General features: G+C 43.8%; 1 protein-coding gene across 1 annotated transcript; it reads right to left on the bottom strand.

The window, feature by feature from the left end:
• Nucleotides 1-2,385: 2,385 nt before the first annotated feature.
• Nucleotides 2,386-8,464, bottom strand: opn8c (opsin 8, group member c). Its single transcript, XM_033991347.1, has 4 exons — nt 8,362-8,464; nt 6,858-7,151; nt 4,212-4,540; nt 2,386-2,853 (listed from the first exon to the last, which is right to left on the bottom strand). Exons 1-4 carry the CDS (start codon nt 8,462-8,464, stop codon nt 2,386-2,388), a joined length of 1,194 nt encoding a protein of 397 aa, XP_033847238.1.
• Between the last annotated feature and the right edge of the window lie 9,733 nt (nt 8,465-18,197).

Consider the following 18,197-nt stretch of genomic DNA (forward strand, 5'->3'; position numbering starts at 1 on the left):
CAGTATTATATTATTTTCAAAATTAATGTATGGGCTCTTGGTGACCCTCTGGTGGCCCTAAGCAGCTGCTTAGTCTGCTTATAGGCTGGGCCAGCCCTGCTTATTCTTTTTCTTTACTTTATTTATTTTATTTTTTTAATGGGACAGTGCATATTCATGCACATATAAATGTAAATATGTCAGAATTAGGCCAAAGGCTACTTTACATCTGTAGTCCCTGGTAGGTTAGAGAGATAGAAACAACAAAACAAAACAAGAAACTACAAGTTCATACAATAGACATAAGAACAGAGTGTCAATTACAATTCATAGGACAGACATGGATAAAACAGCACAATGAAACACAATCATAACATACAACACTGACATGTACATAGTAGCATAACATTAATGATCACAGTTCTGATTCCTCTTGAGCCATCGTTTCAGATTAATTTTAAATGTATTATTATATTATATGTACAGTCTATGTTTGCACATGAAAAAAATCCAAAGAACACAGATCCTTGTATGACGAGGGAACTGTGTAGCTTAAAGCTCTATTGCATCACATGAGTAAAAAATATATAAATAATAAATATTAATTTAAAAAACTATATAAAGTAAATGATAATAATGTGCACACACAATAAACAGTTAAAGTGTTAAATGAGCCCAACATCTAATACACACAAGCTCTACGGTGAGCAGGTTTTCAAACTCAAACACGAGGGCAGCCCTGGTTTGAGGTGGTTGGTAATAATAATTGTGAAAAGAGTGAAACATTGTTATGCACACGAGTCAGTCACTATTCACCTTATTCCGGAAGTTGCAGTGGAGCCGCCATCGTCATTCGCATCGTATTATTTTGCATGGGGATCCAGATCTTGACAGAAAATATAAGGACTACGTAGCAGTTTTACAGCCTCCAGAGAATCAGTGCAGTGTTTACTTGTTGGTCACATGAATGCTGAACATTTTACACAAATGGACCTACTTCATATCAGATTTTAGGTTTCCCAAATTCTCCAATCCAATAAATGGGATCCCCACTTAACCAGAAGTGTCACCACAAAGAAAGAGTCACATTTAGTCACATTTACAGCTAAAGTGGGTGGGGCCAAATGAGGTCCATAGAACCTGAGAGACTTTTTTGTTTTGTTTTCTGGTTATTTTTAAGCACGTTTTTTGTATGGTGCTCAGATTGGTAAAAAAAATACAGCAATTTTTTGTATAAAGCTGGGATGAATCATTGGCTTTGGATAAATCTAGTGTTGGGAAAATAAGTGTTGTCCTAATGAGTCCTTGAGTTGTGAGTCGAGGCAGGAGACTCTGGGTGTCTGAGGCAGGAGAAGTTTATCTGACCATGACCCGGTGACTTGAATATACTCAACACTGCACATTAATATCAACCAACAATGAGCTGGAGGTGTCCTGACTAAGACTATGTAGGGGATGCAAAATTCCACAACATCAACATCTACAGGGACAGGGGACACAGGGCTCAGGACTGTCCCAGGTAAATAGAGAGGTCTGGTCACCCAACACAAGCCCCAGATAACAGTGTGACACAGCATGTGACAGTAACTGCAACAATCACAATGTATCCCATCCCCTCTTTAAAAGGCTTTAACTGCTATAGAAAACACTGAAATATAAATATAGACTCATTTCTCTTTTTTTCAGGCAATTTCAAAACAAAAGACAACTTTTTTTTGTTATAATATGATTTCTTTCCCATGTTTAGTACATTCAAGGCAGCTTACTTACTTACTATTCTTTTTCTCATTTTATTTTCAACTGAACTCAGTGAAGATCCTCAAAATGTTCCGCAGTGACACATATCTGAGTGTTCAGCTCTGAATACAGGATGGTTACAGTAGAAACAACACCTGAGTGGAGGTCTCTGCTGTTCCTGTCAATCCAGAAGCCTTCCATCATTGGGACCGCAGAGTGGGACCCGGGACAGCAGACTGGGATATGCAACAGCAGAGTGGGACCCGGGACCTCAGAGTGAGACCCGGGACTGCAGAGTGGGACCCAGGACAGCAGAGTGGGACCAAGGACCGCAGAGTGGGACGTGGGACAGCAGAGTTAGACCTGGGACAGCAGAATGGGACCCGGGACCACAGAGTGGGATGTGGGACAGCAGAGTGGGACCTGGGAACGCAGAGTGGGACCAGGGACCACAGAGTGGGACCAGGGACCGCAGAGTGGGACCAGGGACCGCAGAGTGGGAAGTGGGACAGGAGAATGGGACCTGGGCCTGGTCAGCGGGACATGGGACAGCAGAGTGGAATGTGGGACAACAGAGTGGGACTTAGGACTGCAGAGTGGGACGTGGGACAGCAGAGTTAGACCTGGGTCAGCAGTGAGGTCTTGTGCAGGTCTTCAGAAGCTGGTTGTTCATATGGAGTCTTGTTTCAGGCTCTTGGCCGCTCCTTCTTGGGCAGGTGGAGTCTCATCTGAGTGTGTGGATCCCCAGCACAAATACACGGGCCTATTCTCCTCCAAATGGACTTTACACTTGGGTTCGCAACTCTCCTGTTTATTGACCACTTTGGGCTGCTCCATCATCTGGATGTGGATGGGATGAGGTCCCGGGTGACCGGGGCCCAGGTGCACCCCCACACGATTCCGTCCCAGTGATGGACATGCGGAGCTCAGCAGATGGCGCAGGTCGCGCTGGAATGTCTTGTTGAAGTAAAAGTAGATGAAGGGATTGTAGATGTGCGAGCTTTTGGCGAAGAGCGCAGGCAACACAAAGCCCTCTGGAGCCATGTAACCACTGCCTTTGTGGAAAATGAAGAGGAAAGAGACGACAGCGTAGGGTGCCCAGGCGGTAATGAAACCCAGGCTGATGCAGAAGAACATCTGAACACAAGAAAACAAACACTACTTTACCACTGCACCTACAGTAACTGTAACACACAGGATTACTGCAAAGTCAAACTTTTTTCTTTTTCTTTTTTTTATTACTGTGAGATACAGTGAATCGGGGATCTGCTATTTCATGCAAACTCAGAGGACATGAAAATGGATTCTCTGTATATTGGCAAGTTCACAGTCTCATCAGAATCCATCTTAGGTACTGTTCACAGCGTTCAAATAAAGCTTTATGCATGTTTTTTTTATACAGCAGGTCGGAAAAACAAAGTATCAGTTTGCGCTGGAGATTTAAGGTCAATAGCCGATAAGATTAAAAGTGCAAATATTGGCCTGATGCATTCATTGACAGATACATCGGTCTGCCTCTACTGCTGAGCCTAAGAATAACATGTAGCGTTGTGAATGTTTCATTGGTCAATTATAATTTGTCTACAACACTGTAAGCAAACCATGAATGTCATTTACTTAAGAGACATGCGTTTCATCAGGCATGATCCTTAGCCCTTGTTCACTCTCCATGTCTGTTATTTGTCACGTCATGTCCATGGATTTTAAAAGTACCTTTATTCATATTTATATAGTCAACTGGATGTAAATGTCACAGTAAAGTGCTGTGACATAGCATGAATTAGTAATGAGGAATTACTTTTTTTAATTCATTTTTCTTTTGTTTTACTTAAACCAAATACAAATGTATTTGATTTTTACATCAACATAAATAAAAGTGACTTTTAATCTGTCTCTATTTCTATCTATCTCTATCAAACCAAACTGACATCTATTCCTGGGATCCAGAAATGCTTAGAATAAGTCTGTTGATGATTTATGGGCCTGGGAATTTCAAAATAGCATGTTTTGCTCTATTTTTGAGTGCTTAGAGGAAGCTGATTTACAAAACAGGATTCATCAAACAAGCGGGAAGGAAGCAAAATATAAGTCCAGGTCTGTTTTTGATGAGAAAACAATGTTATAAGCTCAAACTAACCTAACTAATGACCACTAGACATATATTTTTATTTAAAATCAATAAACCACTAAGTTCATTTCACTGAATCTTGCTTGTTTTAAAGTGTCTTTTGGGCTTAAAACCACCGTGCTGTGGATATTAGCAGCACTTAGCTGCTTAGAATTTGCGATTACTTTGAACTCGTAATATTGAAATTTTTCTAAAAGTCTATCTGAAAAATTAATGGAAAAGTGACCCACCATCACCCCACCAAGATGATTTGTACCCAAGGCTCAAAGTTTGGTGCTACACCCCTGTGGCTACTAGTTACTACACTTCCAGAACCCCAGAGGTGGTCCATTCTGCTGCTGTTACAAGTTCCACAAAAGTGTCTCACCATGGTCAGCCTCTTCTCTGTGTGCCGCAGGTTGTTCCGGATTCCCTGGACGGAGAGGGAGTAGGAGAAGCGCGACACTTTGTACAAGATAAGGCCCTGGGACACCACTATGAGCAACACGGGCACCAGCGTGAAGCAGGCAAACGAGCAGATGACGTAGAAGGCATCTTTAGCTGAGGTGTGGTAGCCTCTCCAGGCCACCGTACAGGATAGGCCGTAGGGCTCGGGAACATACTCACCCCACCCGAACAACGGAAAGCACGACCATAGCGCAGCCACCAGCCAGATGACAGCACAGACCCAGCGGACACGCATGCCCTCCAGCCATACTGTACAGAGGAGAACATTCACTTCATTTTATTTTTGTAACGCCCAAAATCACAACAACAGTTGTATCGAAGGGCGTTCATGTTTTGGTTGATGGGGGAAACCGGAGTACCCGGAGGAACCCCATCCAGACACAGGGAGAAACATGCAAAACTCCACACAGAAAGGCCTGGGCGACCCGGGGATCGAACCAAACCTTCTGCTGTGAGGCATGAAGGTTGCCACTCAGCCACCATGATATACACACAAAAACAAACAGGAAAAATCAGACAAAACAAGAAAAATCAGCCAGGCGAGGAGGAGGGCCAGGTGAGGAGGAGGAAGACCAGGCGAGGAGAAGGAGAGCCGGGTGAGGAGGAGAGGGAGGTGGGTGGAGGAGGGCCAGGCGGGAAGGAGGAGAGGGTCCAGCTGTCATCGGGGCATTTGAAAGAGACACTCCACAGGGGGAGTGGGACATTCAGCAAGGACATGTCCAAACACTACAACACCACTTCAGCTTTACTCAAAAAGACCTTCTGATTTTACCAGTTAGAAGGAATTTAAGCCTAAAGATTAATATGATCACGAATAAAAAAAAATAGAAAATAAAAACATAAAATAAAAAGAGATAAGCTTCAGCCATAGACTGTGTATATATATATATATATGCACAGTGCACAGTGTGTTTGCTGCTTGTGTGTGTGTGATTGTTTGAGAGCCAAGGGGGTGGGGCTCAACATGGGCAGGTGCGCATGCACGTATGTTTGAAAAGGTGACACTTGCTTGGGGCAGAGTGTCATGAGTCAGGGCTGGGTAGCCGTAATTTTTGTTGACTGCTAGCTTTGTTTCCATTTACTTATTATGCCATAACCTGTTACATCCATCTATGTCAATCCATGTTCTATTCTCTCTGCTGCGCCGCTGAATGCTCCGTGTATCTGCATGTTCGCTAAAATAAATCACCCACAAACGCATATCGGATCTCAGCGTATTTGTCCTCAATAAACTTCCAGCGCGTCACAAAGCTACAGCCCAGAACCCACTCTGGTTCTCACCGCAGCCTCAAGGTTGGTTGCCGCTATATATATATATATATATATATATATATATATATATATATATATATATATATATATATATATAAATGGACATAGCTAACCTGCTAGCCGCCACATTCCAGATAGAAAGAGGGCATGGCTCTTCAATCTCCATCGACTCTAGCTTTAATTCACTTTCTATTGAAAAGCTGTCTTCCCTCTCTCCCTAACTCTTGCTGTCCAGATTCTCATTTTGGTCTTAAAATGTTCATATAAACCTGTTTTGCATGATCCTAGTATTTTTATTTTGCTATTGTGTCTATAAATCTTTGATTTGTCTACAACAAATCTGTCATGATGCCTGTTTGTTGCTGCCCTCCTGTACTCGCTCTCCCTCACCTGTCTGTCTGGAGCTGTCTCTGACTCCTGCTGCACACACCTGGAGTGCATTAGCGCAATCACCCTCACCTGTGGTGGCGTATAAGAAGACTCGGCAGACTACACTCGGAGCCAGACCGTCCGCGTGTAAAACACTCCTGCCTTCGCCCGCTCCTGCTCCTGCCTCTATGCTCCGGTATAGTCATCTCACTCCGCATTGCCTGCCTTGGCCTCTGGCGTCCCGCCTGCTTCTTACCCTGGGTCCCACTCCTTGGACTACGCCGGCCCTGTCTGTCCTGGTATCGTCCCCACTCCCATCTTCACTCCAGCCCCGGCTTCCCGTTCCCGACCCGCTCTCCGTCTGTTCTGCCTGCCTCCTGCTTCCTGGTTCCTCGTGTGTGTCATTTGAACTATTTAAGACTTTGATTCACAGACTTATAAATAAACACTGTCAACCTGCTCTGAGTCCGCATACTTTGGTCCTGACCCGCACCGTTACGACAAAATCATATCAAGCCAAATTATAACCTCATGATAACTTTTTTCCTGAATAAATTTGGTCTGGTTAGTTAAACCATTTTTGTAATCAGTCTGGACTATCCCCGGAATTAAAGGGGCTTAGCTCGATAACATTTGTTGGAGCTAAAGGTAAGAGGGATGACCATCATAGACTCTTCCAGGAGAGATGAGTTTAGAATTGATTTGATTTGAGTTTTTTCTTGTGCTATGAATCATATCTGGACGACTGAGGGGTTACATAGAAGTTCTACCTCATAATTTAAGTAGCCAAAAAAATAAAAACATGATTTTTGACATTTGTCAATAGCATAGATAAATTAGTTGTTGTTTATATGTTTGTTGGATACCAGTACATGAAATGCACACATTCTGATGGGTCTCTTATCATAACCATGTGTTAACTTACCGTAGAGCAGGCTGTAGCAGGTCTTGAGGTAGCGGATCACACTGATGGCCGTTATAGTGAACATACCGCACAGGCCGAAGATGTAGCAGCCTAAACCGTAGTAGACACAGGTGAGCTTCTGACCCAGCCACATGTGCGTGAAGGACGAGAAGATGGAGAGCGGGTAGAAGAACACGCAACAGAAGAAGTCCACCACGGCCAGGTTCACGCACAGCAGTTCGGAGCCCACCAAGATCCTCCTTCGCCGGTAACAGATGAGAAGAACCAGGCCATTCCCCAGCATGGACAGCAGCACTGCACAGTACCCAGTGGTCACTTTATTAAAGAAGAGTATTACACTCCTATGGGCTATTCATTGTTAAAGGTCCTATATTACACAAAACTGACTCTTGTGAGCTACAATGTTTCTACCTTCTCATTTGCTTAACACTTTATTATTAGTCTGTCTACATCTGCAAAGCTCAAAATGCTTGGTTCCACCTTGTGATGTCATGAAGTGGTAGGTTTTCATGTTAACAGCTCCTTTTACATTTAGTTCAGTAGAGATCAGACATTCCAGGGCTGATTGTGTGAAGGTATATGGCAGGGGTGTCAAACTCATTTTCATCGAGGGCCACATCAGCAAAATGGCCGCCATCAAGGGCCAGATGTGACTGTGTGGCAGTGTAAATATCACTAAATGTAACCGAATGTCATGTCAAATAAATGTAATTACTTTTTAACTTGTTAAATAACAGTTTCTGTGATGAAATGACATTTTTAAAAGTGTGTATCTGGTCGGGACACACCTGCTCACAGACCTTCAGCACTGCTTCAAATACGGCCTTTTACAGCCTTTTAATTATTGGACAATTTGTTGTTTTTCTTGCAGACTAACTTTTGCATACTTAGCTCCGTCTTTGGTGTCAAAATGTCGACGTAGATTGTACCGACCCTGTCTCATAACGCAAAAAACATACCGTTTTTTCTCCTCAAAGCACAAACTTGTATTCACCTTCACCTTTCTTCCTCCAAACTCCCTTCCATGCCAACAATTTTCCTCTTCATGAACATTTTGTGATGATTATTTGCAAATATTTCTCAGTTCCACTTGCTGGGAAAATCTCATTAGCTTATTGTCAGTGCACACATTAAAGCAGCATAGACTTATTGTAAAATGACAGTCATGCCTTTTAATTTACCTTCTCGCGGGCCACATAAAATGACGTGGTGGGCCGCATTTGGCCCCCGGGCCTTGAGTTTGACACATGTGGTGTATGGAGTTTAAAAACACAGTGGGGCATTTCCTGTAAAGTCCCCACCAGACAGATTATATTCAACCAGAGCTGTGGATACTCAGTTACATTTATTCAATTATAAGAAACCTCTTAGCCTACTTAAAATTACTTTTCCCTTTTAGGGAACTTATACTCAGCTCAAGTGAATCGAATTACTTTGGCACGCTGTTTGGCTCCTCTGCTCACCTCTCTTATATGTAGCCAGTATCACAAAAAAAATTACAAACCCATGCAGAGAATTGCGAGCCCCACGCAGATGTCCGCACTGGGGGACAACTTGGACGTGAATGCTGAGCTGGTTCCGTCTTCCTCGGTGCAATTCCCGTTCATGTTTCGCTCTTCGGGAGCCGCGGAAAGTAAACTTTTATGGGAAAATTCCGGTGGCCACGTGCGCTTTTTTATGGCCAATGTCCTCCGCGTTTGTGGCACCGGTGCCGCCTTTACGCACGAAGGCAGCAGTGAGTGAAAGGATGCAGACGCACGGCATGTATAGGAACAGGTGTCACGCGCTTCTTATATAAAACGCACGCGGGTCTGAGTATGCGCGCGGCGCTGCTTTTACGCACCAAGGCAGCAGTGGACGCGAGCGCTCTTAATGTATATGAACAGGCTCCTGCTGCGCTGGAGACGCAGGGGGCAGACTAATGCACAGGGTCTTTGGTGAACTCACACAGGAGCTTCATTATTGACATTAAGGCGGAAATTGGAGTATATATTAAGCCGCTATTATCCCTGATGAAAGCGCAAGCACCAAATCTCCCAGTTTAAATTAGTGTTGAAGGTAAAATGCTGTTTCGTGATTCCGTGTTGGCTAATAGACCTAAAAGGAATGTATGTTTAATACATCTGTGTAATCCTTCAGTCATCCAGATCTGATCCAGAGTAAAAGCCAAAAGTAAAATCTTTCAACTGGACAAAAGGTTGTAGGAGTGAAGACATTTGGCTGCTCATCCAAGCCACTTATTCAGTTCTGGTCAGATTACTGGGAGCCCTGTTGTTCAATCTCTACATGCTGCCAGTTAATGCATAGCATTAATGTGTGCTACCACAAGGCAAGGCAAGTTTATTTGTATAGCACAATTCGTACACTAGGTAATTCAAAGTGCTTTACAGAATAAAAAGACATTAAAATCACACAAATCAAAACATAAATTAAAGCCGCAAGCGGCATCGAACGGCCCTCGCGGGCCGTGCTTCGCATTAGGCCGGCCCCGCACTCCCTGTGGGTGGCGCTGACGCGCCACTTGTCCCTTTTTTATTGCGGCTTTGGGCTGCACTTGTCACCAAACAAGTCAAAACACATTGGAAGTGCTGATGCACAAAATGCAAAAACATGGGTTTTCCAGGCATCGCCATGGCAACACCGTGCAAAATACAAACTTGGCCCCCCGACTTTTTTGACGAGGACGACCTGAAGAATCACTGTGCCAAATTTCACATTCCTCAATGAAGCGAATAAGTCGTTATAAGATTTTGAAATGTACGAAAATTTTGAATTTTCCCTTTAGGATAACATGGGCGCTTTCGCGCATCGCCATGGCAACCCAGTGAAAAATATGACATGGGTCTGATTGACTTTTGTGATCAGGATGACATGAAGAGTCATGGTGCCAAATTTGACATTATTTCATGAAACTAATATTTTTCCCATGAATGGGAAAAATTGGGAGGTTTCCAATTAGGATAACATTGGCAGTTTGGCGCATCGCCATGGCAACACGGAGAAATAAAACACATAGGTCTGATTGACTTTATTGATTGGGATGACCCAATGGAATTTTGTGTCAAATTTGGTAACATTTGGGAAAACTAAATTTTCGGTCCTCCATACAAATGTATTAGATGTTCTGTAGGGGGCGCTATCGCGCCAATTTAGTTTCTGTGATAATGAGTAGATTTAGGCCCGAAAGTTTTACAACTGATTCGAATTTTAGCCAAATCGGACTTTGCATGCGCAAACAGAAGCAAATTTGGACTTTTGAAAATTGCAAAAATTCCGATGGAAATTTGCGGCTTCGCCGCACGGAAACCGTTATAGGGATCATCATAAATTGGATAACTTTTGATGCCCCACTTGTCTAGATGGTGTACAGTGAATTTCAGCCCTGTAGGTGAAGCGCCTTCAGAGGAGTTGACGAAAATGCAACGTCAGCGAAAACGCTGACTCGGCATTTTGGAATTTTCAATCCAAGATGGCCGACTTCCGGTGCGTCCGAGGGCGTGGCCATAATAATTTATTTTTTTTGGCATCACTTGAACAATGCATGTACTGAATTTCGTGGCTCTACGGCAACGTTGACGTCGGGACGTCTCCCATTGACGCAATGTATTTTGACTTTTGGGCAAAATTTGGTGAGTTTTTGAAAATGTTCAGGGGGTCAAATTACTGCTCAAAGAGCAGAAGAATAAAAAAAATAATAATAATTAAAGCCGCAAGCGGCATCGAACGGCCCTCGCGGGCCGTGCTTCGCACTCGGCCGACCCGGCACTCCCTGTGGGTGGCGCTGACGCGCCACTTGTCCCTTTTTTATTGCGGCTTTGGGCTGCACTTGTCACCAAACAAGTCAAAACACATGGGAAGTGCTGATGCACAAAATGCAAAAACATGGGTTTTGTAGGCATCGCCATGGCAACACCGTGCAAAATACAAACTTGGCCCCCAGGACTTTTTTGACGGGGACAACCTGAAGAATCACTGTGCCAAATTTTATGTCCGTCGTTGACGGTAATATGTCGTTATAAGACTTTGAAATGTACGAAAATTTGGAAATTTCCCCATTAGGATAACATGGGCGCTTTCGCGCATCGCCATGGCAACCCAGTGAAAAATATGACTTGGGTCTGATTGACTTTTTTGATCAGGATGACATGAAGAGTCATGGTGCCAAATTTCACATTATTCCATGAAACTAATATTTTTCCCATGAATGGGAAAAATTGGAAGGTTTCCCATTAGGATAACATTGGCACTTTGGCGCATTGCCATGGCAACACGGTGCAAAAAAACACATGGGTCTGATTGACTTTATTGATTGGGATGACCCAATGGAATTTTGTGTCAAATTTGGTAACATTTAGAAAAACTAAATTTTCAGCCTTCCATACAAATTTATTTGTTATTCTGTAGGGGGCGCTGTCGCGCCAAATTTATTTCTTTCACAAACATTAGATTTAGGCCGAAATGTTTTACAACTGATTCGAATTTGAGCAAAATCGGGCTTTGCATGCGCAAACGGGAGCAAATTTAGACTTTTGAAAATTTCAAAAATTCTGATGGAATTTTGCGGCTTCGCCGCACGGAAACCGTAAAAGGGATCATCATAAATTGGATAACTTTAGATGCCCCACTTGTCTAGATGATGTACAGTGATTTTCAGCCCTGCAGGTGAAGCGCCTTCAGAGGAGTTGACGAAAATGCGAGGTCAGCGAAAACGCTGACTCGGCATTTTGGAATTTTCAATCCAAGATGGCCGACTTCCGGTGTGTCAGAGGGCGTGGCCATAATAATCTTTTTTGTTTGGCATCACTTGAAGAATGCATGCACCGAATTTGGTGGCTGTATGAAAAAGTTGACGTCGACGTCTCCCATTGACGTCAAAAATTTGACTTTTGCAGGGGGCGCTGTCGCGCCATTTTTTTATGTCCAATGATGCACCACATAAAAAAATAAATTTTTCACCAGACCTGAATTATGGGCAAAATTTGGTGAGTTTTTGAATATGTTCAGGGGGTCAAATTACTGCTCAAAGAGCAGAACAGGAAGAAATAAAAAAAAAAAAAATAATAATTAAAGCCGCAAGCGGCATCGAACGGCCCTCGCGGGCCGTGCTTCGCACTCGGCCGACCCGGCACTCCCTGTGGGTGGCGCTAACGCGCCACTTGTCCCTTTTTTATTGGGGCTTTGGGCTGCACTTGTCACCAAACAAGTCAAAACACATTTGAAGTGCTGATGCACAAAATGCAAAAACATGGGTTTTCCAGGCATCGCCATGGCAACACCGTGCAAAATACAAACTTGGCCCCTCGGACTTTTTTGACGGGGACAACCTGAAGAATCACTGTGCCAAATTTTATGTCCGTCGTTGACGGTAATATGTCGTTATAAGACTTTGAAATGTACGAAAATTTGGAAATTTTCCCATTAGGATAACATGGGCGCTCTCTAGCATCGCCATGGCAACCCAGTGAAAAATATGACATGGGTCTGATTGACTTTTTTGATCAGAATGACATGAAGAGTCATGGTGTCAAATTTCACATTATTCCATGAAACTAATATTTTTCCCATGAATGGGAAAAATTGTGAGGTTTCCCATTAGGATAACATTGGCAGTTTGGCGCATCGCCATGGCAACACGGTGCAAAAGACGACATAGGTCTGATTGACTTTATTGATTGGGATGACCCAATGGAATTTTGTGTCAAATTTGGTAACATTTGGGAAAAGTAAATTTTCGGCCTTCCATACAAATTTATTAGATGTTCCGTAGGGGGCGCTATTGCGCCAATTTAGTTTCTATCACAATGAGTAGCTTTAGGCCCAAAAGGTTTACAACTGATTCGAATTTGAGCCAAATCGGACTTTGCATGCGCAAACGGGAGCAAATTTTGAAATTTGAAAATTGCAAAAATTCCGATGGAATTTTGCGGCTTCGCCGCACGGAAGCCGTGATAGGCATCATCATGAATTGGATAACTTTTGATGCCCCACTTGTCTAGATGATGTACAGTAAATTTCAGCCCTGCAGGTGAAGCGCCTTCAGAGGAGTTGACGAAAATGCGAGGTCAGCGAAAACGCTGACTCGGCATTTTGGAATTTTCAATCCAAGATGGCCGACTTCCGGTGCGTCAGAGGGCGTGGCCATAATAATCTTTTTTGTTTGGCATCACTTGATGAATGCATGTACCGAATTTGGTGGCTGTATGAAAAAGTTGATGTTGACATCTCCCATTGACGTCAAAAATTTGACTTTTGCAGGGGGCGCTGTCGCGCCATTTTTTTATGCCCAATGACGCACCACATAAAAAAATAAATTTTTCACCAGACCTGAATAATGGGCAAAATTTGGTGAGTTTTTGAAAATGTTCAGGGGGTCAAATTACTGCTCAAAGAGCAGAAGAAGAAATAAAAATAATAATAATAATAATTAAAGCCGCAAGCGGCATCGAACGGCCCTCGCGGGCCGTGCTTCGCACTCGGCCGACCCCGCACTCCCTGTGGGTGGCGCTAACGCGCCACTTGTCCCTTCTTTATTGCAGCTTTGGGCTGCACTCTTCACCAAACAAGTCAAAACACATGTGAAGTGCTGATGCACAAAATGCAAAAACATGGGTTTTCCAGGCATCGCCATGGCAACACCGTGCAAAATACAAACTTGGCCCCTCGGACTTTTTTGACGGGGACGACCTGAAGAATCACCGTGCCAAATTTTGTGTTCGTCGTTGACGATAATAAGTCGTTATTAGACTTTGAAATGTACGAAAATGTGGAAATTTTCCCATTAGGATAACATGGGCGCTTTCGCGCATCACCATGGCAACCCAGTGAAAAATATGACTTGGGTCTGATTGACTTTTTTAATCAGGATGACATGAGGAGTCATGGTGCCAAATTTCACATTATTCCATGAAACTAATATTTTTCCCATGAATGGGAAAAATTGGGAGTTTTCCCATTAGGATAACATTGGCAGTTTGGCGCATCGCCATGGCAACACGGTGCAAAAAAACACATGGGTGTGATTGACTTTATTGATTGGGATGACCCAATGGAATTTTGTGTCAAATTTGGTAACATTTGGGAAAACTAAATTTTTGGCCTTCCATACAAATTTATTAAATGTTCTGTAGGGGGCGCTATCGCGCCAATTTATTTTTTGTCACAATGAGTAGCTTTAGGACGGAAAGTTTTACAACTGATTCGAATTTGAGCAAAATCGGACTTTGCATGCGCAAACGGGAGCAAATTTTGACTTTTGAAAATTGCAACAATTCCGATGGAATTTTGCGGCTTCGCCGCACGGAAACCGTAAATGGGATCATCATAAATTGGATAACTTTTGATGCCCCACTTGTCTAGATGATGTACAGTGATTTTCAGCCCAGCCGGTGAAGCGCCTTCAGAGGAGTTGACGAAAATGCGAGGTCAGCGAAAACGCTGACTCAGCATTTTGGAATTTTCAATCAAAGATGGCCGACTTCCGGTGTGTCAGAGGGCGTGGCCATAATAATATTTTTTGTTTGGCATCACTTGAAGAATGCATGTACCGAATTTCGTGGCTGTATGAAAAAGTTGACGTCGACGTCTCCCATTGACGCTCGAAAATTTGACTTTTGCAAGGGGCGCTGTCGCGCCATTTTTTTATGCCCAATGATGCACCACATAAAAAAATAAATTTTTCAGCAGACCTGAATTGTGGGCAAAATTTGGTGAGTTTTTGAATATGTTCAGGGGGTGAAATTCCTGCTCAAAGAGCAGATGAAAGAAGAAATAAAAATAATAAAAATAATAATAATATTTTTTAGCAAAAACAATATATCCGATAACATTAGAAACACATATTATACGTTTTTTGAAAGCTCTGGACCTTCCCCACGTCACCGTGGGGTCAATGGCGAATGACGAGCGCTAACGCGCTCGTCATTCGCCATGACGTCGGGGTCCGCCATTGACCTCCCATTGACTTCCATTCATTTTAGCAGTAACAAGTATGGCCCATGCCTGCGGCATGGGGGCTTGGATAGGGCTCGATGCCAGGAGTGTGTTTGGGGACATGAGCGCTTCGCGCTGCGTCAGCGTCAACATTGAGTCAATGGGCTTCGCCCATTGACTCAATGTTGACGCTGACATGCTAGCAAGAACAAATATGCATGTCCCATGCCTACGGCATGGGTTGCTGGGATACAGGAGTCTGTGCAGGGGGGTACGACTCCTGCTATTCACTCCTGTTGACGCATGTCAGCGTCAACATCGAGTCAATGGGCTTCGCCCATTGACTCGATGTTGACGTTGACATGCTAGCAACAACAAATATGAAAACCCATGCCTACGGCATGGGTTGCTAGGACACAGGAGTCTGTGCAAGGTCGCGGTGCTGCCACGAAGTTGCGCGCTTCGCGCGCAACTTCGTGAAGACAGTCTGCAACGATGAGTGCTTCGCACTCATCGTTGCGGAAGCAATAGGCCCTACGCCCTGTAGGGGCTCGGGCCTAAAAATAATAATATTTTTAGCAAAAACAATATATCCGAAAACATTAGAATGACATATTATACGTTTTTTGAAAGCTCTGGACCTTCCCCACGTCGCCGTGGGGTCATTGGCGAATGACGGGCGCTGACGCACCTGTCATTCGCCATGACGTCGGGCTCCGCCATTGACCTCCCATTGACTTCCATTCATTTTAGCAGTTATAAGTATGGCCCATGCCTGCGGCATGGGGGCTTGGATAGGGCTCGATGCCAGGAGTGTGTTTGGGGACATGAGCGCTTCGCGCTGCGTCAGCGTCAACATTGAGTCAATGGGCTTCGCCCATTGACTCAATGTTGACGCTGACATGCTAGCAAGAACAAATATGCATGTCCCATGCCTACGGCATGGGTTGCTAGGACACAGGAGTCTGTGCAAGGTCGCGGTGCTGCCACGAAGTTGCGCGCTTCGCGCGCAACTTCGTGAAGACAGTCTGCAACGATGAGTGCTTCGCACTCATCGTTGCGGAAGCAATAGGCCCTACGCCCTGTAGGGGCTCGGGCCTAATTAAAGCCGCAAGCGGCATCGAACGGCCCTCGCGGGCCGTGCTTCGCACTAGGCCGGCCCCGCACTCCCTGTGGGTGGCGCTAACGCGCCACTTGTCCCTTTTTTATTGCGACTTTGGGCTGCACTTGTCACCAAACAAGTCAATTTGTGCTGATGCACAAAATGCAACAACATGGGTTTTCCAGGCATCGCCATGGCAACACCGTGCAAAATACAAACTTGGCCCCCCAGACTTTTTTGACGGGGATGACCTGAAGAATCACTGTGCCAAATTTTATGTTCGTCGTTGACGATAATAAGACGTTATAAGACTTTGAAATCTACGAAAATGTGGAAATTTTCCCATTAGGATAACATGTGCGCTTTCGCGCATCACCATGGCAACCCAGTGAAAAATATGACTTGGGTCTGATTGACTTTTTTGATCAGGATGACATGAAGAGTCATTGTGCCAAATTTGACATTAATCCAAGAAACTAATATTTTTCCCATGAATGGGAAAAATTGTGAAGATTCCCATTAGGATAACATTGGCAGTTTGACGCATCGCCATGGCAACACGGTGCATAAAACGACATACGTCTGATTGACTTTATTGATTGGGATGACCCAATGGAATTTTGTGTCAAATTTGGTAACATTTGGGAAAACTAAATTTTCGGACCTCCATACAAATATATTAGATGTTCTGTAGGGGGCGCTATCGCGCCAATTTAAATTCTGTCATAATGAGTAGCTTTAGGCCCGAAAGTTTTACAACTGATTTGAATTTGACCAAAATCGGACTTTGCATGCGCAAACGGGAGCAAATTTTGACTTTTGAAAATTGCAAAAATTCCGATGGAATTTTGCGGCTTCGCCGCACAGAAACCGTAATAGGGATCATCATAAATTGGATAACTTTTGATGCCCCACTTGTCTAGATGATGTACAGTGAATTTCAGCCCTGCAGGTGAAGCGCCTTCAGAGGAGTTGATGAAAATGCGACGTCAGCGAAAACGCTGAGTCGGCATTTTGGAATTTTCAATCCAAGATGGCCGACTTCCGGTGCGTCAGAGGGCGTGGCCATAATAATCTTTTTTTTGGGGCATCACTTGAAGAATGCGTGTACCGAATTTCGTGGCTCTACGGCAAAGTTGACATCGGGACGTCTCCCATTGACGCAATGTATTTTGACTTTATCAGGGGGCGCTGCCGCGCCATTTTTTTATGCCCAATGATGCACCACATAAAAAAATAAATTTTTCGGCAGACCTGAATTTTGGGCAAAATTTGGTGAGTTTTTGAATATGTTCAGGGGGTCAAATTCCTGCTCAAAAAGCAGAAGAAGAAGAAAAAAAAAAAAAAAAAAAAAAATTAAAGCCGCAAGCGGCATCGAACGGCCCTCGCGGGCCGTGCTTCGCACTCGGCCGACCCGGCACTCCCTGTGGGTGGCGCTAACGCGCCACTTGTCCCTTTTTTATTGCGGCTTTGGGCTGCACTTGTCACCAAACAAGTCAAAAAACACATTTGAAGTGCTGATGCACAAAATGCAAAAACATGGGTTTTCTAGGCATCGCCATGGCAACACCGTGCAAAATACAAACTTGGCCCGTTGGACTTTTTTGTCGGGGACGACCTGAAGAATCACTGTGTCAAATTTTGTGTTCGTCGTTGACGGTAATATGTCGTTATAAGACTTTGAAATGTACGAAAATTTGGAAATTTTCCCATTAAGATAACATGGGCGCTTTCGCGCATCGCCATGGCAACCCAGTAAAAAATATGACATGGTTCTGTTTGACTTTTTTGATCAGGATGACATGAAGAGTCATGGTGCCAAATTTCACATTATTCCATGAAACTAATATTTTTCCCATGAATGGGAAAAATTTGGAGATTTCCCATTAGGATAACATTGGGAGTTTGGCGCATCGCCTTGGCAACACGGTGCAAAAAAAAGCATGGGTCTGATTGACTTTATTGATTGGGATGACCCAATGGAATTTTGTGTCAAATTTGGTAACATTTGGAAAAACTAAATTTTCAGCCTTCCATACAAATTTATTTGTTATTCTGTAGGGGGCGCTGTCGCGCCAAATTGATTTCTTTCACAAACATTAGAATTAGGCCGGAAAGTTTTACAACTGATTCGAATTTGAGCAAAATCGGACTTTGCATGCGCAAACGGGAGCAAATTTTGACTTTTGAAAATTGCAAAATTTCCGATGGAAATTTGCGGCTTCGCCGCACGGAAACCGTTAAAGGGATCATCATAAATTGGATAACTTTAGATGCCCCACTGGTCTAGATGATGTACAGTGAATTTC

This window comes from Periophthalmus magnuspinnatus, chromosome 24 (assembly GCF_009829125.3).
Source record: "Periophthalmus magnuspinnatus isolate fPerMag1 chromosome 24, fPerMag1.2.pri, whole genome shotgun sequence".
NCBI lineage: Eukaryota > Metazoa > Chordata > Actinopteri > Gobiiformes > Gobiidae > Periophthalmus > Periophthalmus magnuspinnatus.